Source organism: Hemicordylus capensis, chromosome 3 (genome assembly GCF_027244095.1).
Source record: "Hemicordylus capensis ecotype Gifberg chromosome 3, rHemCap1.1.pri, whole genome shotgun sequence".
NCBI lineage: Eukaryota > Metazoa > Chordata > Lepidosauria > Squamata > Cordylidae > Hemicordylus > Hemicordylus capensis.
Genome location: NC_069659.1, coordinates 224,970,282 through 224,992,355, shown reverse-complemented (window position 1 = coordinate 224,992,355; position 22,074 = coordinate 224,970,282). Strand labels below are relative to the sequence as shown.

Here is a 22,074-nt window from a genome sequence, read left to right as displayed (position 1 = left end):
CACCAGCTTGAATGGCTTTAAAAGGGGCTTAGACAAATTCATGGAGAACAGGTCTATCAATGGCTACGAGTCTGGTGGCTGTGGGCCACCTCAAGCCTCAGTGGCATGATGGCTCTCAATAATAGTTGCAGGGGAGCAACAGCAGGAGAGAGGGCATGCACATAACTCTTGCCTGTGGGCTCCCCAGAGGCATCTGGTGGTCCACTGTGTGAAACAGGATGCTGGACTAGATAGGCCTTGGGCCTGATCCAGCAGTGCTGTTCTTATGTTCTTAAATATTACAGTTATGTAACAGACTGTTAGACTAGGGATGTGCACAAACCTGTTTAGAGGCCCTCCAAACCGGTTTGAACGGCCAGCTGTTCAGCTGGATTGAAGGGGGGGCATACCTTTAAGAGTGGGGGAGGGTGCTCTTACCCCTCCTGCCGCGGTACCTCCACCGGCACTCCATTTTAAAAGTGTCTGTCGGGTCAGCAGTCGGGTCTCTACCGCCCCTGTCCTCTTTGGCTGGAAGTAACAGGAAGTAGCCAGCATGTGTGTAAGCAAGCAAGCGCGACATGTGCGTGCATGCACCCAGCATGCGCACACGTACCAGGTACTTCCTGTTACTTCCAGCCAAAGAGGACATGGGGCAGCATGGAGGTATGCTGCCGCCCCGACTGACACTTTTAAAATGGAGCACTGATGGGGGAAACACAGCGGGGGGGGGGGGGTAAGGGCACCCTCCCCCACCCTTAAAGGTATGGCCCCCTGCCTTTGAGCCACCCCCTGCCAGTTCCGTGCACATCCATAACAGTCACTGAGACTGCAAACTTGTTCTGCTAATTTCAGTAGCAGTACGCATGAGTAATTAAATCTGGTTGTAAGCCCTCCCAGCAAGGCTTAAGGTACCAAGTCCTCTGATCAGAAGGCAACAGAGCTGCATCCTAATCACTAGTTAGTGTGTTGGGAAGGCAGGACGTTTCTTTCCTTGAAAGTACCCCTTTCAAGGCTCAAAAGTACTCCCAGAGGGTTGTGTATCCCCGACTGGGAACCACTGCATTAGTGCAATGCTAGTCTGGATCCTGTTCAGAGTCCATTGTGTTGTTTTCCACATAGTGACAGCCATGTGATAATTTGTCAAAAGCAAATTTCACTGTTCTGCATATAAGGCCCATTATGAGTGAAAATTGTGCTGTTGTTTCATCTAATCCATATATTGAACATTGCCTCTATGGTTATGTTTCCCCTTTCTCTATCTTCCAGAATAGGTTTTTAGCAAATAGAACATACTTAGTGAAGTTGATTAAATTAGCTTGACTTGGTTTGGCTGCCTGATACTATGCTTGCCAAGATGAATTTGTGTTTGTCACAGACAGTGAGCACATTTTCCTCAGGATTAGCAGTAAGCGCTTGTAATCTTCAGTCTACTGCGTTTCAGCTCAATGAAAGGCCAGCTCTTGGATCTACAGGAAAGCATGCGGCATATACAGTTTTATGATCTCTTGGACCAGGTGGTATCTTTACAGTAACTACAGTGGAAATACAGTAGAACATAGTGGTTCCTGCCCCCAGGATTTTGCATTCTTATTAGAAAAGCTTCTGCAGGTGGCCTTGAGAGGGGCTGGTGCTGCTGTATGGGTGGTGTGGAAGAACCGTCCTTGCCTGGTGCATTGCAGGGAGGCTGGGTTATGGCTTCTGGGAGGTGAAAAGGTGGTCTCCATGGAATGCCTTTGGGGATCCTCTCCCATGCATGTAGGGTTGCTCATGCCTAGTTCTGCGGATTTGTATTATGATGAGACACTATGGCCAATGTGTAGCTGCTGCTGACAGCAGCAGCCTTTGCAGTTTCTTCTCCTTCTCTCTCCCTAAGTAAGTTTTAGCAGTGCAAAACAGATGACATGACCCAGTCATACTGTGAGGTCTCCCCTCTGCCCAAGTGACAGGGAAGTAGAACAGAGAAACACTTGATGATGGTGTCACATTAAATGTTTTGTAATACTCAGTGTTATGAGGAGGAGGATTTTCATGATTCTTGGTGAATTTCTACACTGGCATATCAAAAATGATGTTTTAAAATCCTGTTTTAAAATTTGCAGGTTTGCATTTTTAATTCTGAAAAAGGCATCACCTTTTTGGAGGTCAGAAAGAAAGAAATTCAGCCTCAGAGATTTCATAGCTATCACAGATACTTATTTATTTATGATTTATGATTTATTTATTCAATTTTTTTATACCGCCCTTCCAAAATGGCTCATGACGGTTTACAATTAAAACAAAACCATTAAAATCAATTAACAGTTAAAACAGAGATTATAAAACACCATAAAACAGCAATTAAACAAAACACTTTAAAACTCTGAAAAATCAGGTTACAACAATAAAACCATTTACTTTAAAAATTTAAAACCATTAAAACTTAGATAAACCCCACATATAAACCAGGGATCGCAAGAAACGTTCATTTTCTAACATCCATTAGGGTAAATATCTGTCAATGCAGATAGACAGTCTAAGCAATAACACAGAAAATAAATTCTGTAATCCAAAAAGGAAAACAAATACCCCAAACCCTTTATCCAGTCTGTCCCCAGATGGCAATTGTGGCTTGTTCTGATTAGGAAGTATTTAATAGGTTTGCCTTTTTTTTTTTAATTGTTTAAAAAAGAATGGCCTTCTTTAGCCTTCTGGGTCAGGATGTGCGAACCTGGAGGAATTTGGTGGACAGCCAGAGGTGAAGTCAGAGTAGAACCAGGAGGATTATGGGTGGAGTGTAGCAGAACTTTCAGATAATCAGCTAACTTTAGAAGTAGTAGTGTTGGAAGACAAAGAACATCCTGGCTGAAAAATTTATGGGAATGATTTGGATGCACATCCATACAACCTTTCAAAGCAACGGCAACCAAATTCAGAATAGGCTTAATGACAGCTAACTTCGGGCAGGAAACAGCACCCGATGAAGAAGATAATAGTGTTGCACAGGAGTGGCTAGAGTCTTAAAAGCCCCTGCACTCCAATGCAACCATGAGGGCTTGCCAAATGAAAGAGAATTTAGATTAATTAAAATTTCTTATTTAAGACGGTTCACACTGAGCTTGGCCTTAGTTCAGGTGGAGCATCATCTTTTAGAAGATCAGATTCATGTCAGACTGGTCACCCAGTAGTCTCAGGCAGCTAAAAGAATCTTACTGGCCAGCAAGCTTTTTTTTTTTTTTTTTTTTTTGGAACCCACCAAGAAATGATGAGAATCGTACTTATCCAGCAAAGCTTTATTTCATAACCCACCACAATCCAGAGCAGTAAACAGCAAAACAGGGATATTCCGCTGGCTGAAGGTACCCAGACTTCCAGAGAAATCTGAGGATCCGGTACAATCTAATACAATTATTTTAATACCCTTTCTATGATCATAGTTGCTTACTCTTTTCTCATTGGATCTCCCACCTGGTCATGAACATTTTACTCAACCTGCTTCCAAGGAATTTCCCTGATTTTGTTACGTTCCACTACGTCAATCTGCAGGTGTCTGTGGTTTATTGTTTTTCTGCATCCATCTTGAAATCCCACCAGCATCTTCTCATTGGCCTATGGTACTTAACTACTTGTTTACCACACCATGAAATTTCCCTGTCAGACAGCTTCTGACTCCCAAATTCTTGTAAGCTCACTCCTGAGGACAAGAGGCCTACTAGATTGGTCAAGTCAAAGCTCTCCTTATTAATACTATTGCTAATGTGCTTCTAATAACATAAATTGTGCAATTAAAATCTCCAATATTAGTACTGGCTACCTAACACAGTGCAGTTTTATTGATCAGAGCAGCAAAAACTAGTTGTTGACAACCCTAATATTCAATCAGTATTGTCTGGCTTTATTCAAATCTCTTAAACAAGATCTGAGGACCAGTTTGAAATGGGAGAGGAAATTGTTATACCAATAGGTTTTGAAAAGTGATGAAGATGGCAAAAGACTTCCAAGTTAAAAAAAAAAAAGGGACTTGGGATATATATGCAATGTTATTACTCAAATCTTACACTGAAGCAGAATTCCTAGTGTCCTACTGGCCTTGCATGTCACAAGTCTCTCTGGAAGACTAGATAAAACAGACTGTACAGTTAATCTGTTTCCATTGCATACTTAGGGAGCCCTTAATTTGTCCATAGCCATAATCATTTAGAAAATTTTTCTAGGAGTGATTATAGGATTATTATATCGGTGGGTGGATACATCTTGTGATATATATTATACAATTCACATCTTTTTATATCCATTATATATTTTGAAAATTTGGTTTGTTAGTTTGTTTGTTTGTGTGAAATAAAGTCATACTTTCCAATGACGTAAAAGTAAAAAAAGAAAGGTTGTGCCATCCAGTTGGTATCGACTCCTAGCGACCACAGAGCCATGTGGTTTTCTTGGTAGAATACAGGAGTGGTTTACCATTGCCTTCTCCTGCACAGTATGAGATGATGCCTTTCAGCATCTTCCTATATGTCTGCTGCCCGATATAGGAGTTTCCCATTTTCTGGGAAACATACCAGCAGGGATTCGAACCAATAGCCTCCTGCTCCCTAGGCAGGTTGCTTCCCCACTGACCTACATATATCAAATCTTGCATACAGAATTTTGCCACTTAAATGAGCTGAATGCACCACTTTTTTCACCAGAATATGCTTGCTGAAAATTTAAATAATTTTTTGAGAAGAATATTTTTCAGAAGAAGTTCTGAATATCATACTTCCTGATTACCTACAGATACCAAATTTTGCATAAACAATCCTGCTGCTTAAGTTAACTGAATGCAACTCTTTTTACAAAGAAATATGCTCACTGAATAGTTTAGATGTTTTTGTATTTTTGAAGAAATTCTGAATATAAACATCATATTTTAACTGTTATTGTTTTCAACAGATTTTAAAAACACAGTAATCAGATCAGTAATTCCAAAATGACATCATACTCCCCCCTCAAAGCAGAATTTTCTCAGATTCACATTTGATTCAAATTTACCATATATGGTAATTAGTCAATAAAATGAATAATGCTTGAAGCTGAAAACCTACAAATTTAAAACTGTTCTTTTACTTCACATTTCCAAGCATATTAATAAAAAAATAATATGACATATACAGGTGGTTCTCAGCGATTTCACCAATTTGCGGGCGACCTCCCTGTATACCACTCTAGTTAACACATGGATAGTTTTGGTTATTTAGGGTTTTCCAACCCTGCCACCCCACTAAATTGAAATCCAGTTTAAAATTGGTTTAAACTTTTCACCTCTCCATGCTTCTCAGTTGGCGCACACATGGAGGTTTAACATTTAAATAGCCACTCTCCCTATGCAGGCTGCTCCATCCACTCTCACTGTGAGAATGGATTGTTTATCTAAGGAACCTAACCCCATTTTTTGCATTAGGTCAATCACTCCAATATTGTGGTTTCCACAATTTCTACCCCAATAATATTAGAGAACCTTCTGGATTTCATTTCCTTGAACTTTCCTAGCAATGTAATCTAAGCAAAATTACTTTGCCGAGTCAAGGACAGGCCTCACCTATAGGGAGTGCATGGACTCCCTATAGTCCAGAGGCCATTATAGAGACCTCCAAACCGGTTCGAAATTGGGCCAGGCTGGCGGGCTGGAAGCAGGGGGTATCTCCCTTTAAGGGTGGAGGGGTTTGCACTTACCCATCTCGCTACTTTCCCCCTGCCTGCGCTCTGTTTCAGTGAAAAGTTTTTGGGGCGGCAGCATTCCTCCCTGTCGCCCCTGCCCCCGTTCTTGTCCGGAAATACCGTAAGTAACGAGCGTGTGTGTGTGTTTGCTGCCATGCCCGCCACGCACGTCACATGCTGCATGCATGACGTGCGCACACAGTGTGTGATGTGCGCAGCGGGTACTCGCATCAGTGGGCATACGCACGCTTGTTAGTTCCGGTATTTCCGGACAAGAACAGGGGCAGGGGCAGCAGGGAAGATTGCTGCCGCCCCAAAAACTTTTCACTGAAACAGAGTGCTGGCGGGGGGAAAGCAGCGGGAGGGGTAAGTGCAAACCCCCCACCCTAAAGGGAGACCCACGCTGGTGCCAGACCGCACCTCCGCGGTTCCGTGTACATCCCTACTCACCTAATAGTTGTAAATAAACATGTGTAACATGGGACACCCCCTTATTTCAGACACTTATTTCAAACATTGGAGTTATGCAGCAGCTAACTGGGCAGAGAGGCACCTTTTACCGTGGTGATTCTCTTTATTTAGCAGGGGGAGAGTAACTGGCCCTATCCACCCCCAGCACAGTACCTCCAAGGACTGTTGCTGGTGTCTATCTTATGTTTCTTTTTAGAATATGAGTCCTTTGGGGACAGGGTTCCATCTTATTTGTTTGTTATTTCTCTGTGTAAACCACCCTGAGCCATTTCCCCCTCACTGTGTGGTGAGGGGAACATAACCCTTTCTTCTCTCCGACAGTGTTGCAGTCCAGGTGCCTCCCCTTCTCTCGAAGAGAGGTTTAGATTGTAATGGGGAATCCTGACCATTCTGGACAATTGCCTTGCTCCAAGTGCTGCCATTCTGCCTTCTAAACAAGCTTCCTAATGCCATAGTCATGTTATTTTCAAGGACAGTATTAAATTTCATACAAGGTACTACAGCCTAGAAAAATGTGCTGGCTGCTCCATATGATATAGGGGTTGTGATCATGTTCTCTGATGTGAAAAAAATGTCAGTTACAAGTAGTTTGCCGTATTGTAAGGAGTAGGATGCCTGTTCCTCTGTACTGGTGTGGGATGATGATCATGATCAAAACAAAAGGAGAATACTTGCCTCTTTAGGTTTGTTTAGATGTTAATTTGGAGTGAAATCAGGGGTGGGCCTTGCAGAGGCGTAACTAGGGAAAACGGCGCCCGGGGCAAGCACTGAAATTGCGCCCCCCCCGCCACCCCTTAGCTAAGCAGGGTCCACCCTGGTTTGCATTTGAATGGGAGACTAGAAGTGTGAGCACTGGAAGATATTCCCCTCAGGAGATGGAGCCACTCTGGGAAGAGCATCTAGGTCCCAAGTTCCCTCCATGGCAGCATCTCCAAGATAGGGCTGCAAGAAACTCCTGCCTGCAACCTTGGAGAAGCCGCTGCCAGACTGGGTAGACAATACTAAGCTAGATAGACCAATGGTCTGACTCAGTATATGGCAGCTTCCTATGTTCCTAAATACTACTGCAGCACACACACAAGACACCTGTCCCATCCTGACACTCAGCCAACTTCCATAATCAAGATCCTACACACACACACACACAAACACACACACCACAACTGCCTACTCCTAGATTTACAAGGAATACAAGCCACACCTAATGGCACAGCAGGGAAGTAACTTGCCTAGGGAGCAAAAGGTTCCGGTTTCGAACGGAAACACCTATATCGGGCAGCAGTGATATATGAAGCTGCTGAAAGGCAACATTTCATACTATGTGGAACCCATTTTGAGCAGAGACCATCATAGTCACGAGACAGAAAAAATGGACCTATGGCAATGACAGCAGGACAGTGCACATTCTGTACTCTGGAAAGCTCTCGTTTGAACACAGCTTGAATTAATTTCCCAGCTCATCCGTTTCAGAGGGCCACACTAGATACAACGATGGCAAACCTGTGTCTCGCACAGCTGGGGTGCAAAGCAGTGCACTGCTTGGGGCAGGGGAGAGATTTTAGAGTACAGCATAGGCAGGCAAATGAACACTTTCCCAACCCGTATTCTCACCTAAAGTGTTTCTCTCCAGCTACTTTTCTCCCACTGGGAGTCCATGAGGTTATCCCTTCCGAGAGAAAAACTACTGGAGAGAAGTTGGGAGTGGGGGAAGTATGGGAGAGGAAAGGGTTCCGTTTCTCCCACTCCTTCAACTCTTTAAATCTCATACTCTAGCCCCCTTTGCTACAGGGAACCAGAACAACCTGGGTTGGATTAAGCCATATCACCCTCACACTATCATTGAGGCAAGGCTTAAGGTGCCATTGGGGAGGCCCTGGAGGCAAGCAGGAAAGCTCTTTGCCTTCATTGCCCCCTATAGGGATAAATAGCTGGTTCACTCACAATCACTCCCTTGCAATCATCTCTTTAGATTTATATGCACACACCGTACAGAAGCTGCAAAGGACAGTAGGTGCTGCAACCAATTAAACCACTAAGACAAAGGAAAAGCACACACAGAGAAACCTCAATCAAGATAGCAAAAGAACCTGTTCTTTAATGACAATACAGCTTGCCTCACCAACCCAAGGTCTGAATCCAAATTGTGATTTTGTAAACTACAGGAGCACTGCTGGAAAGGCACAAACATTCAGTTGGTGACAACCAAAGTTTCACCCATGAAATACCTGTTTGTAACCATAAGGAAATCTACTGCTATCCTTATGAGTGCAGTGCTTATATGGAGAAATGGGGGGAGGGCTTATTTGGTCATATGTGCTTGCCTTAGCAGATTCCCACTCCTCTTGGAAAGAGAGAGGAAGAAAAGACTCAATCCCACCTTTGAAAAACACCCCCTTAATTAACCCCCCCCAAAAAAAAAGGAAGAGAGAAATGCATTTCAGGCAAGATGTATGGATGCATTTACACCCAATCCTCTCCCTCCCCAGATCTGCATTAAATTTCACAATACTGTATGCAGCACTGGGCTCCCTGCTCCTTAGCCAAACAGCACAACTTACCCAAACTCTGAGGCAACAGCAGCACTCTCCGGCAGAGGAATGCAGGAGCCTCGCCCAGCCCAGCCCCGCCCCCAGCCTGGCCCGCACCACCGGACTCCCAGGGCTCCTGGGAGTTGTAGTTCACGGCGGGAAAGCAGGTTTGGGGAAAAAAAACTGTTTTAATTAGGCTTTGCTGCAGTTGCAAGCCTGTTCCTTCCTCTCTCTCTTCTCTTCCGGAGCAGGAAGGCCTCCGTGCTCACTCAAGCCGTGTGAGCTGTCTGCAACAGGGGCGGCAGAGTTCTAAAGGCAAAGGCAGCAGGCGGCGCCGGGAGTTTGCATGCAGCCCTTGCCCTTCCCTGGCTTTGCATTGCATTGCATTGCAAAATAGCAGCGGCGTCGGCAGCAGCGGAGGCGGAGCAAGCCCCGCTCGCTGGCTGGCATGCAGGGTGCACGCCGACGCCCTGCACTGCCCAGTGCCAGCGGAGAATTGAGATAAGCAATGGGGGGGGGGCGTGCTGGGACCGGGGGAGGGGGACTGCTCCTTGCAGACTGCTGCACACACACACACAAAAATCACAATAGAATAAAATAAAATAAAAATTTCTGCAAAGGCAGGGGATTGGCGGGGCACTTTTTGGCGCCCCCCACGTGACCAAACGAGGTGGCGCCTGGGGCACGTGCCCCCCCTGCCCCCCCTATCGTTACGCCCCTGGGGCCTTGAGCTTGTTCCCTTCCTTTCCTGCAATACTTCTGCTGTACTCACCACAGGTAATGCGGGTAAAAAATGTAGCCTGTTCCTGGCTAATTTCTCCATGGTTCTTAACTTTTACTTGGGAACTGGAGGTGTGTTGCTTCTAGAAACTGCTGAAACTCAGGCTTTGCTAACACCTGGAATATGTGTGTGTATCTGGTCAGAGTAAAGGGAGGTGTTTACAGTTGTGGAGCCTCCCTATGTCATAAGGACTTAGTGTGTTGATTCTTCAGGAGAACATTCTTAATCAGTCTTAGAGATTGTGACCGAGCATGGATTGATGAGGCAGAAAGGAATCCCTTAGAGGTCTAGCCCTGAAACATTTCAGAATAAGAAAGCATCTTGAGTTGTGGTCAGAGAGCTGAAAGAAACCCCAGAAATCCTGACATACTCCGTGTTATGTCTCCAACAGGATAGAAATAGGCCTGGGAGGAGCTGTGCTTTTCTTGGAACTGTTGGTGCCTCCTTCAGGAAATATGTTGTTTAGGATTGTTATTGTAAAAGAAACTATGATATATTTGTATATCATATCTATATATATAATACATAATTCTATATATTATATATATATATATATATATATATATATATATATATATATATATATATATATAAATTCTCTTTTGGCCAACTGAGCAGAGAACTGCATAGGGGTGTGGGGATGCGTGGGGATGTTTGGTAAGCCCCACCCCTGCTGCAGCCACAACCAATGAAAAGACAGAGGCGGAGCTGCTCCTCAGTGCCGGGACAGATAACGGGCTTAGGAGGGAATGCGGTGGCACAGCCACCCAAAATTGGCTCCCTGGCTGGCTGGCAGGGAGGGAGGGAGGAAGGGAGCTTGGTGGCAGGCAAAGCCCCGCCGCCCGGAGAAGGCTGCTGGTGGGCTTAGGAGGAGGTGCAGTGGCGGTTGGGGGGGGTGATAAGCGGCCTTGCAGGGAGGGGGGAGAAGTGGCCTGGCCGGGGAGGGGGGAGAAGACCCGCCGGCCTCTGTAGAAGCCCGGCTGGCGGGCAAAGCCCCACTGGCCTCAGGAGGGAGGAGGCGGGAGGAGGCGTGGCAGGCCCAGGTTGAGGAGGCAGTTGTTGCTGGGCCAGCCAGTAGCTCAAGAAGATGGCACGGGTTGAGGAGGCGGCTGTTGCCAGGTTGGCCGGCAGCCTGAGGAGAAGCGGCTGCTACTGGGCCAGCCGGTGGGCTGAGGGGGAGTGGCTGCCGGCAGGCCAAAGGGGAGCAGCTGTTGGCATGCTGAAGGAAAGCAGCCACTGGCAGGCCAAGGATGAGGGATGAGTTGTGTGTGGGTGGAGTGAGTGAAGCGAGTTGTGGGGGTCAGAGAGTGCGAGCGAGAGGGTTGTAGAGGTCAGAGAGCGCGACCGAGAGGGTTGTGGGGGCAGTGCGCATGGGCGAGAGGGTTGTGGGGGGCAGTGTGCACGAGCGAGAGGGTTGTGGGGGGCAGTGTGCGTGAGCGAGAGGGTTGTGGGGGGCAGTGTGCGTGAGCGAGAGGGTTGTGGGGGGCAGTGCGTGTGAGCGAGAGGGTTGTGGAGGCAGTGCGCGTGAGCGAGAGGGTTGTGGGGGCAGAGAGCATGAGCGAGAGGGTTGTGGGGGCAGTGCACATGAGCCAGAGGGTTGTGGGGGGAGACAGACAGATAGAGAGAGCAAGTCGTGGGCGGGGGAGAGTGAGTTGTGGGAGGAGGGGGGATGCCACAGGCTCAGTGTACTACCGCACAGATGCTTTGTGCGGGTTCAGCTAGTTATAACTAATTCATTCCAAAGATCACTAACTGGTTTACCTGTTTGCCTCTGTACCAGTATCTTCAGAAAAGGCTGGCTCAGAGCACGTACAAACTCCGCCCCCGCCAAATAATCTAATGATCTAAATCTCATAGAGACATTTTGGGTGCAACTATGGCTTCAAGCCAGTTCCAACAACAGATAAAATTGTCGTTACTGGATGCAATCTCAGTGAGTGAGTTTAACAATTAGGGAGAAACAACCCTGTTATTTCCAAGCTGAAAGATGTTCCCCCCTCATACCATGACAAATGTAATATGAGCACACTATGTGCTCCGAGTGCATCAAAAGCCCCTTTAAAAGCACAGCCCTAAAGTGCTTAGAAAGGAGGTGATTGACACAGCAGAAATAAATAAGAGAGATGAAGTGGCATCTAAATTACATGTTACAGTGATCTTGTTTATGGCTGTTAGCTTGCTGGCATTCTGGAATTTCATTTTCTCTTTGTTGTCACAGAAGTGGGTATTTGGATTGTTTTGAATCTCTTGCATTTGCTTCTTTGACAGAGTCTTTGGGTTCAATGAGAGTCTAGAGTTCATGTTGTATTAATTGATCAAGTATTGCACAAGCCAGGCAGGAAAATATGGTGGGAAATCAGAACACAAGCAAATAGGTAAAATAGGCCTTGACCAATACATCTAGATCATGCAAGGAAGTGAAACAGTATGAGTGCTGCAGGTCACAATCTGCCTCAGTCATCCCAACTAAATTGACATTAACTGACACTCTGGCCTAGAGGAACTATGTGAGAAGTGCCAAGGAAGCAAAGATGTGAATAAATGTGAGGTAAAGCTTGTCAGAACAGGGAGCTGAGAGCCTGCTCTCAGGTCACCCCACAGCAGGTGGCCAGAGGGCAGTACTGTATACACTAGTTCAATAAGGGTCATGGGACAAAAGGGGCCAGGGGGTTCTTTCTGGCCTTATAAAGCCTTTGACCTTTTTAAAACAACAACAACTGAGAATGCACCTTCTGGGCAATGCCATAGGGAGGATTGGGCTCACTGGCCTCAGTCTCTTCCATTGTGCTACCTGCGGTAAATTGCAGGTGAGCAAGCAAGACAGGAGGAGGTGGTTGCTCCTTTCATGAGCAGTTGCTTCTACCCACTGGCCTGCCTGTGCCTGTACTCTCCTTTGGGGTGCTGTGGTGGTGGTGTGGGCGGGATTAGGCCTGGTGGGCCCATTTCTCTTTGCAATACCACTAAGAGATGAGTGGGCTTGCATTCTCTCTCTCCCTCTGGGCAGGGCAGCAGGGCCCCATTCTCCCCCACAAGCTGCCTAGGAGGACGAAGGGTAAGTAAGCAAGAGGAGTCCTCCAGTTCACATGCTCTTTGGGGATAATTCCCTCTGATTCCAGGTGCTGTGCTGCCCAGAAAGAGAGAGGGAGGGAATGGGCAAAGGCAGAAGCTGCTGCCACTGCCGCCTCCTGCTCACTAGCACACCTGCATTTTCTCTCTAGGCAGTGTGCGTGTGGGGGCCCCAATCCTTTCTGGCAGCTGAGTGATTGGAATTGGTGGCAACCATTCCTTGCAACCACCATGTGCTTTGTTAATGGAACTGCCAGGAGTGTTTGGTCAGCACCCCAATGTTTGGACTTTGGTGGGAATTGGCTCTTAAAGGGGGTCAGCTCCACATCAGTTTTAATTTGTGCAAACGTTTGGACTCACGAAGTGACTGGACTGAGACAAGATTTAAGTTTCAAAATAAAAAGAAGATATTTATTGTAGGAGCAGATACAGAAAAGAGAATTGTATGCTTAAAGCAATATTACTGTCAAAAATACATTTAACTGCAATGAGGCGTTTTAGCTTAGAGTCCTGATTGTGTAAGTTCCTAGGCGGGCAAGAGAAAGAGGCTTGGCGGGGGGGAGGGTAGCTTAGATCTATGAAAGGGATAGAGAGGGCCCAGTTGCAGGGCAAATGTCCACCTTCACCTGATCTGGACAACGGGACCTCAGGGAGGGCTGTAGAATCTTATCCTCCAAGACAGCGTGATTGGAAGCAGGAGCGTAACAGGGATTAGTAGAGGGAGAGGTGCCCACAATGAGGGTACCTCCATGGGGCCAGCTTCCTGGGGCAGCTAGGCAAGCTGGATGGATCGGTTAGAGGACCGATCTGAGAAGTGGCACAAAAAACTGGACACCCACAGTTGCGATGGCAGGTGTGCAGCAGATCGCCCAAGCTACAGATGACTCCAAAGTGTGTGGTGTAGATGGGATCCAATAAGTGAGGGCAGGAGCAGGAGCACACTGGCTCATGGAAGTGGGGATACTTATATCCCAAAACATGCCTTGGGGGCAAATTCCTCTTGCCGTTTTCCTCCTGATTAGAGGTGCCACGATGGACCTGCAGGGAATGCATTGCTGCTGATCACTCTTCCTGAATCTAACAGTGTGTGAATCACCGAGGCATGCCAAGGCTTTTTGTCATGAGAAATAGAGTGTATAGACATGAGGAAGGGGATCTGCATAAATGAAAGAAGTCTGGTAATCTAATCTGTACTTTTGATGGGTGCATCTCTTAGGTTCCTTGCTTGCTCAACCTCCTGTGTGAAGGGAGGGGGGAAATTGACCCTCTCATGCTTATCTATCTCTTCCTGCTGAGCCAATAGGCACATTGGCTCATGGCTATCTTTTTGTGTAAGGAGGGGGAAAGCTAGGACAGTTCACCCTGGCGCTTTCCAAACTAGACTCTACAACGGGATCAGGACGAATCTCGGAAGTGTGCTTCTGCACTTCCTGTGTTGTGACATCGCAGTCCCTACACGGACAGCAGGGTGCCGTTCACATTTCCAGTGCCTTGTTGCGAATTTAATCACTGCAATATAGAGCAAGGACATCGTATATCCAGCTTGAAACAGTTGCTGTTTTTTCGGGTTGTTAGTTGTTGCGAGACTGCTCCCCCTGCTGTTTACGTTCTGAATGCTACTTGCCCGAATGGAGGCATTTTGCTGCTGATGAGCAGCTAGTCTGTAAAGCACCCCTGAGTGATGGCCTTGACAGAGAGTTAACTCACTTTGAGTTACTTCTGGAGTCTACTTAGGGAGGTTCCTGCATAGGGAAGGCATGTATCTGTTCCCCATTCCAGTTCGCTCTGTTGTAGCCAAATCTAAGGGCAACTAGCCCATTGCCACTAAGTGACCATTTTCTCCTTCTCCTTTCCCTCCCTTTTCCTTTCTGACTCCTCCCCCACACTCTCTACAGGATCCCCACTGGGCCAAACATCCAAACAGCTACATAAAAAAATATTACTGGATAGAATACACAAGCTTCCCTCAGCTTTACCCAGATTTTCATTATAATTCTCTAACTTTCTAACTTGGCAAAGAGGCCAGGGGCGTATCTAGGGTAGGGCAGGCAGGGCATGTGCCCTTGGCGCCACTTGAAGGGGGCGCCATTTTGTGAAATTTAATAAAATAATAATCCAAGCCCTAGCCTCTATTTTGAGCAACCCTGCTTCCAGCCACAGTGGATCGTGGGGCTTGTAATTAAGAAGACGCTCTCTTAAATACCCAGGGCCTAAGTCGTTTAGGGCTTTATGAGTTATAACTAGCACTTTGTATTTTGCCCGGAAACCTATAGGCAGCCAGTGTAATTCCATCAGCAAAGGAGTAACATGGTCTCTCCGAGATGACCCAGAGACCAGCCTGGCTGCTGCATTCTGGACCAACTGAAGTTTCCGGACTACATACAAAGGCAGCCCCACATAGAATGCATTACAGAAGTCAAGTCTGGAGGTTACCAACAAATGTACCACTGTTTTGAGGTCACTGATCTCAAGAAACGGACACAGCTGGCGTATCAGCCGGAGCTGATAGAAAACACCCCTGGCCACCGCCTCAACCTGAGAAACCAAGGAGAGGTATGGATCCAGGAGTACTCCCAGACTGTGGACCTGTTCCTTTTGGGGAAGTGTGACCCCATCCAGAACAGGTAGATCGAAATCATATCTCTGGAGTTCTGACCCCGCACAATAATTACCTCCGTCTTATCTGGATTCAGCTTCAGTTTATTCTCCCTCATCCAGCCCATTACTACTTCCAGGCAGGCATTTAGGGAGGATATGCCATCACCTGAAGAAGTTGACATGGAGAAGTAGATCTGGGTGTCATCAGCATACTGATAGCACCTAGCTCCAAATCCCCTGATGATCTCTCCCAGCGGTTTCATGTAGATGTTAAAAAGCATTGGAGAGAGTATGGAGCCTTGAGGGACACTAAAGCTCAGATTTTGAAGAGCAACAATCTCCATTCGACCCCATCTGGAACCTGTCTGAGAGATAGGAGCAGAACCACTGTAAAACAGTGCCTCAAACCCCCAACCCCCTCAGACGTTTAAGAAGGATACTATGGTTGATAGTATTGAAAGCTGCCGAGAGGTCCAAAAGGACCAACAGAGTCACACTTCCTCAGTCAATTGCCAATTGGAGATCATCCATGAGGCTGACCAAGGCAGTCTCCACCCCATAGCCTCACCGAAAGCCAGTTTGAAATGGGTCTAGATCATCAGTTTCCTCCAAGACCACCCGGAGCTGAGAGGCCACCACCCTCTCAATTACCTTGCCCAGCCACAGGAGGTTAGAGACAGGCCTATAATTGCTCAACTCTGAGGGATCTAATGTAGGCTTCTTCTTTAGAAGAGGTCTAATAATTGCCTCCTTGAGGCAAGGAGGCATCCTGCCCTCCCTCAGAGAAGCATTTCTGATTTCTACCAGGCCGCCTACAACAGCCTCCCTGCTAGATAGAATAAGTCATGTTGGACAAGGGTCAAGAGAACAAGTGGTAGGCCTTACCAATCCAAGCAGCTTGTCCACATCCTCAGGAGTCACAAACTGAAATTGATCTAGTCGAATCAAGAGCACCTCCAGTTCAGACACCTTTCTTCTTGGACACCTCCAGTTCAGACATCAAATTAATTGTGGAGTCTCCATCTAGGTCAGCCCGAATCCGAGAGATTTTGTCTGCGAAAAATCCATTAAACACATCACAATGCAGTAATGAAAATGCAGTATAGGTTGATCAAAGATGTTGCTTCTGCCATCTAGAGTACATTTAACAGTTCATATGTGTTAGCCACATTTTTCATTTAAGCACCAAGATTAATGGCTTGTGACTTTCATATTCTACAGGATGGGCTGACACCTCTCCACTGTGGAGCACGAAGTGGCCACGAACAAGTTGTGCGAATGTTGCTTGATCGAGGAGCTCCTATTCTTTCAAAAACAAAGGTAATGTGGCACTTGGATGATGATATTGCTCAAACATCCCCAATAATAATAAAAAATATTATTATTAAATATATATATGTCACGGTTGGGGAGCCTTTGAGGACCCTACTGGAACTTCAGGGACCTCAGAGAGGGTGGATGCCACCAAGGGCGAGAGTGTCCAGGTGTTATTTGAAAAGTTATTGTTTACAGCTGATATATGTAAATAGTGGAGTTTGTAAGTTAAGGTTTGTGTTCCTATCCCTTTGAGATACAATATATACCACTTTTTTCACCAAAAAAGTTTTCAAGGTGGTTTACATAGCAATTATCCATCTCTCTCTTCTTGAGTATACTGAGAATTCCTTGCAAAGATAAACTGTTGACTGTTTACAAAGTAACTTTGTTCTAAATCTGCTGGATTACCATATTTAGCATTGTTCCTCTCCATATGCAGAATAATTTTTGTGCATTTGCAGTTGTATTTAATATATCATTTCAGTACCTACAGAGGTAGGACTTTACTACTAATACTTACCAATTACATTGTGCTTTAGAGTGTTCAAAGTGTTTCTACATATGGTATAGCTGTAATCCTTACAGCAGTCCTATAAAGTAGATTGGTATTAATATCCCCATATTGTAGACAGAGGGTTGAGGAGAGATTTTCCTAAGGCCACTGGCACCTAGTGAGTTTATAGCAGAGCTGTGTTTTGAACTGGAGACTTTTCAAAGTGTAGCCATTATGTTCCACCAGCTCCCTATAAGATTCAACCCTTGTCTTATGTGGCTACTTTTCCTTCCCTTCTTCTGGTCTCCTTTGTCTGAGTTTAGCCATCATTCTCTGGTCCCTTATGCTAAATGGTTTTTCTATATTCCTTTCTTCTTTCACTGTGTACAGGCAATCATTTTTCAAAAGTCAAGGTGGTGTAACAGAATGCTAGTTGCCCAAGGAAACATGGCTCCCTCACACCCCTCATCCCACTAAGGGGCCTGGTCAGATAGGTTTGCAAGTTGTGGAAGTGCTTTAAAACGTGTTTGACCAGAGACTGTAGGGAGACCAAAATTTAATTTAATTTTAAAAATGAATGTGTGCCCCCACAAACAACCTCCGTAGAGTCTCTGAAAAGAACACCATTTGTACACAGTCCTCTTTAGTGTCCCTCACTGCTCACTGGTATCAGACTCCAGGGTTTGAACCAGGACCCAATGGTTCAAAAGCTGGCTTAAAAGCTACTTGGAACTGTGTGGGCTCAAGCCTTCAAGCCCCATTCAGGCATAAAAGAGGATGGGAATGTACAACATCAGGCCCTGCAATTGCAAGATAGTGTGGAACTATAGATATTTGGAGCATGGCCTTCTGCTCTTGCCTAGTCAACAGAATGATACTTTCTACTGGCTATACTTGAGGCTTTAGCCTTCTAGGTTTGGATTTGGGGTACTACTTGGTCAATAGGTAGCTCTGAAGTCATTTTCACAAGAGACTCTTAAACTGGCTTTTCATTTCCTGTGTCTGAAAATTAAATGAAAATCTGCAGTGGTTAGATTGTGCATTTGATTTTAAAATAGTCCCTTTCTGCTTTCTGTACTACCCTGTCAGCATTCGGAAGTGGTATATTTTAAACTAAGATGTATCTGTAGCATCACTTGTGAAAACTGTGGACTATAGTAGACGCCATTGCTTTTATATAAGCTGATTCTTCAGGTGCCATTCTGAGGAGTTTTATCATTACTTAATGGCACAGGCGACCATGGTGAATCTTTCTCCTTAACATTTAATCCACTGTGAATCTTTCTCCTTAAAATTTAATCAACTTCTTGAATTCTAATGCATGAGACCTTGTGCTTTGCACCTTTCCCAGAGCTTGTTAAAGCTTAGAAGTTGCTCTTTCAAAAATTAAATCCACAGCTGTGTTTTCCAAACTTGGAAAAAAAGATCCAGCATTTCTGAAACTGAAGCTGCATTAATAGATGATGGCCATGGAGAGATGCTGGCCTAGAAACAGGCTTATGTAACTCTGTTCAGCAAAGTGACTCCTCCGCTATGATACATATGCACCTGCCCTCCTACAGAAGAAAACTAAAGCTTCATATTAAAGATGAACATGAGAAATCTAGAAGTCCTGATACCTGTGCCTTCTATCTCTGTCTTTTTCACTCTGACGTGTTAGTTTTGACGAGGTCTGTGTGATGAAGTGAGAGGCAGAATAACTTGTGAGTGGCATTAATTAGTTCATTCACATGGCACAGAGCTGCTATACCACCCTGTGTTTGAAGAAGAAAACAGCAGAGCTGGTTCACTTGGATTCTAAACAAATATTTAAATAAAATAAATCTTATGAAAGAAGTAACTTTGTCCCCTGATTTCCAAACTGGTATATACTAGAGCCCTTAGAGAATGATTGAAAAGGCCTTATAGCTGAACCCCAAGCCAGTTCTTATTATCACAGTACTTGTTCTCTCGCACAGGAGATGAGGAGGGAAACCTGATACTCAGCCATACCACTTCAGACTTCCTGGGCAGTAATTACGTGATTGAATGCTTCCCCATATTTTATCAACAAACAAACCTCTTCCACACAGAAAGCCAGATGCCTGGGAGAAGGATTCTAGCTAAATCTTCTACTTGACATGCTGGTTTTCTGTGGGCCAGCTCAGATGTCACAGCAACTTGCTTGCGGGGGATGGGGTGAATCTAGATATGTGACTTGGGTTCATATCTAAGTTTTTTTTCAAGCAAGATGATTAGAATAAAACTCTCTCTGAGTTCTCCCTTTCCCTAGTTTTTCTTCACAACAGAAGCAGAGCGTGACTATGGAAATTAGAGGAAGGCAGCAATGTCAGCATGAAAAAGAGGCTCAGATATTCCCATCAACATCCTTACTTGCTTTTACACATTGCTTAGAATCTGGATCTCAGTTTTGTCACCAGATTGTTGATCTAGTCTCCCACTGGGCTGGTTCAGATGTCATGTGGAACCATGGACAAAGCCTGGTTCTGTGTGACATCCCTGGGTCTCAGGAGTATCTGTACCTCCCTCCTCTGTCTGCACCAACCTCCCAGGAATTCTGCTTTCATAAGAAAGAAAGAAACCAAGATGGGTTGTGACAACTAAACCAACTTATCTTGGTTTGTTCTAACAAAATTGCTTGAAATAAACCTAGATATGTAACCCACTTCCAAACGTAGGTTCATATCTAGGTCTCTTTTAAGCAAGTTAGTTAGAATAAATCAAGACTGGAAGTCATAACTGATCGTGTAGAAGTAGAATGCCTGGGGAGCTTGTGGGGGCAGGTGAGGGAAGCATGCGTGCTCCTGAGGCTTGAGATCATTGCAAGGAACTAGGCTTTGCTTTAGTCGTGATTCCATGTAGCGCCTGAACAGCCTTATATTAAATAGTGTGTTTACTTCATATTCCTTGCTTTACTTTTAAGTGTTCACTAAAGTGTTTATTGCTTGGCTTATGCCAGCCACAGTCACATGGGGGCACCACATGTCTAACAAAGTACTGCTTCTTCTTAGGTAGTCTGCAAGTTTTGGAATTAAAACCCACATTTCAATCATTTATGCTATATTGTTGCAGATGCAATTGGTACTGCAGCAGTAGAAGCATGGCTGAATGCCATTTCAGAATTTAGTTTTTGAATGGCAAATTAAGATTAATTAAAATAACACCTACAGGTATTTTCTGATTAAAGTGTATAGACTTTTCCAGATGCAGTAGGACAGCAAACAGATTTGCTACTGCCAGTGTACAGTACATGAGTTTGCAAGCAACTATTTGCACATTCACACACATAGCTTTTTTTTAGGTGTACCCTTAAAATGTTGGAGAGGCCCTGTTTGTAGATATGCACTGCATGTGATGTGTGTGCGCATATATTATAATAATATATTATAGCCTAGCCCAATTTTGCCTGATCGTGGGAGCCACCGGGTTCGCAAGCGAGCCTGGTGGCTCCCAGGCAGTTAACCCGCCTAAGTACCCCTCCCCTAAAACTGGGTTTGCAGAGCGAGCGCTCCGCAAACCTGGGTTTTTAAATCGTGATTAGCCGCAGCTCCGCGGTGCAGCTACTCACGAAGAGACCCCCGGAGGGGAGGCAAAAAGCCGCCTCCCGGCTCCGGGGGTCTTGCCAGCATGCCCTGCGTGCTTGCGCAGGGTATGCTGGAGCTTCCAGGGGCCGATCGGCCCCTGCTCCCCCCAGCCCCCGCCGGCTCCATCACGGAGCCGGCAATCGTATGGGCGGCCAATCCGGCCGCCAAGGGCTCCCGCCCTGCTCGTGTGCAGGGAGAGCAGGCTTAGCCCGCTCTCCCCGCTGAGCTCCTGAAACCGGGTCTCACTGATCATGAAACCTGGTTCCAGGAGTGTTTCATGGGCTCTTGTGCTCCATCCCATTATTGTCTCCCATGCAAATTCTTTCTTCCCTTCTATACTTTGGTTTAACTATGGTAGAGCATTATAGCTGAGTTGGTGTTAACCAGGATCAACTCTAACCAGGGCGCTTTCCAGGTGAGCTGCTCAACAGCAGCAGAATGCTTCCGTTCAGCCAAATTGCATTTGAAACGTAAACAAGAGGGGGAGCAGTCTCGCTGAAACTAACAGCCCCCCAAAGCAGCAACCTTTTTACACCAGATACATGACATAATAGCACCATATCACAGTGATTAAATTCAAAACAAGGCATCGGAAACGTGAACGGCACCCTGCTGTCAACGGAGGGACTGCAGTGTCACAACACAGGAAGTGTGGAAGCACACTTCCGAGATCCCGTTGCAGGGTCTAATCTGGAAACCACCCAGGATTGCTACAACCAAGGTTTGCAAACACACTTCAGCCCCTGCTTACAAACTTTTAAGTATGAAGGCCATTCTAGTAAATACTGGCGCAAATGTTATTCGTGTTTAAAGCAAACTATGTAAGGGAAGGGCTGTATGCTTCTGATCTCCTAACCATGGTGAAGAGATTGGGAATATTATATCTGGACTGGCCTTTTTGTAGTAATGAAGTCAGGCTTCTAATTTAAATATTTCTGCCTGTATAAACTCTCCATCTTTCCTTTCTTTGTTTTTTAACTGGCTTTCCCTCAGGCCACTTTCAAATTCCCATGGAAGTTTTGCTTGAATAAGGTGTGAATAACATCTGAATTAAAAGGTTTGGATAAGGGTTTCCTCATTAATGTTTTGTAAGTACCATATAAATCACAAAAGCTTGTAAAGCTAACAATACTCGTCTGTCAGAAGTGGCAGTTTTTACATGTCCATCTTACTCCACCCTTTTTCCCCTCCTTGTGTTTATAGAATGGCTTGTCTCCATTGCACATGGCAACCCAGGGGGACCACCTAAACTGTGTTCAGCTTCTGATTGAGCACAACGTGCCTGTGGATGACGTCACTAATGACTATTTGACGGCACTGCATGTTGCCGCCCACTGTGGCCACTACAAAGTTGCTAAGGTTTTGCTGGACAAGAAAGCTAATCCTAATGCCAAAGCACTGGTGAGTACACAGTGGGGCTGCTATTCACATCTAGAAAAGGCTCACAGCATGGTTATGCCTCATATCTGAGAGCTGAAAGCTAAGAGTCTGACATTCAGGGAGGGGAATGGCTGTAATTGCTTCCGGAGCTCGAGAAAGAGGCTTTAGTCTGAAGTTCTTATTAGTGTGTTTCTGGTGTTT

General features: G+C 45.6%; 1 protein-coding gene across 34 annotated transcripts in view; it reads left to right on the top strand.

Annotated features, from left to right (window-relative positions):
* Positions 1-22,074, top strand: part of ANK3 (ankyrin 3) — a 661,543-nt gene that overhangs the window by 451,623 nt on the left and 187,846 nt on the right. For all 34 annotated transcript variants that reach the window (XM_053306987.1, XM_053306988.1, XM_053307003.1 and 31 more), the window contains 2 exons: positions 16,321-16,419; positions 21,697-21,894. In XM_053306987.1, coding sequence (XP_053162962.1) covers positions 16,321-16,419; positions 21,697-21,894 — 297 coding nt within the window. The remainder of the gene's footprint in view (positions 1-16,320; positions 16,420-21,696; positions 21,895-22,074) is intronic.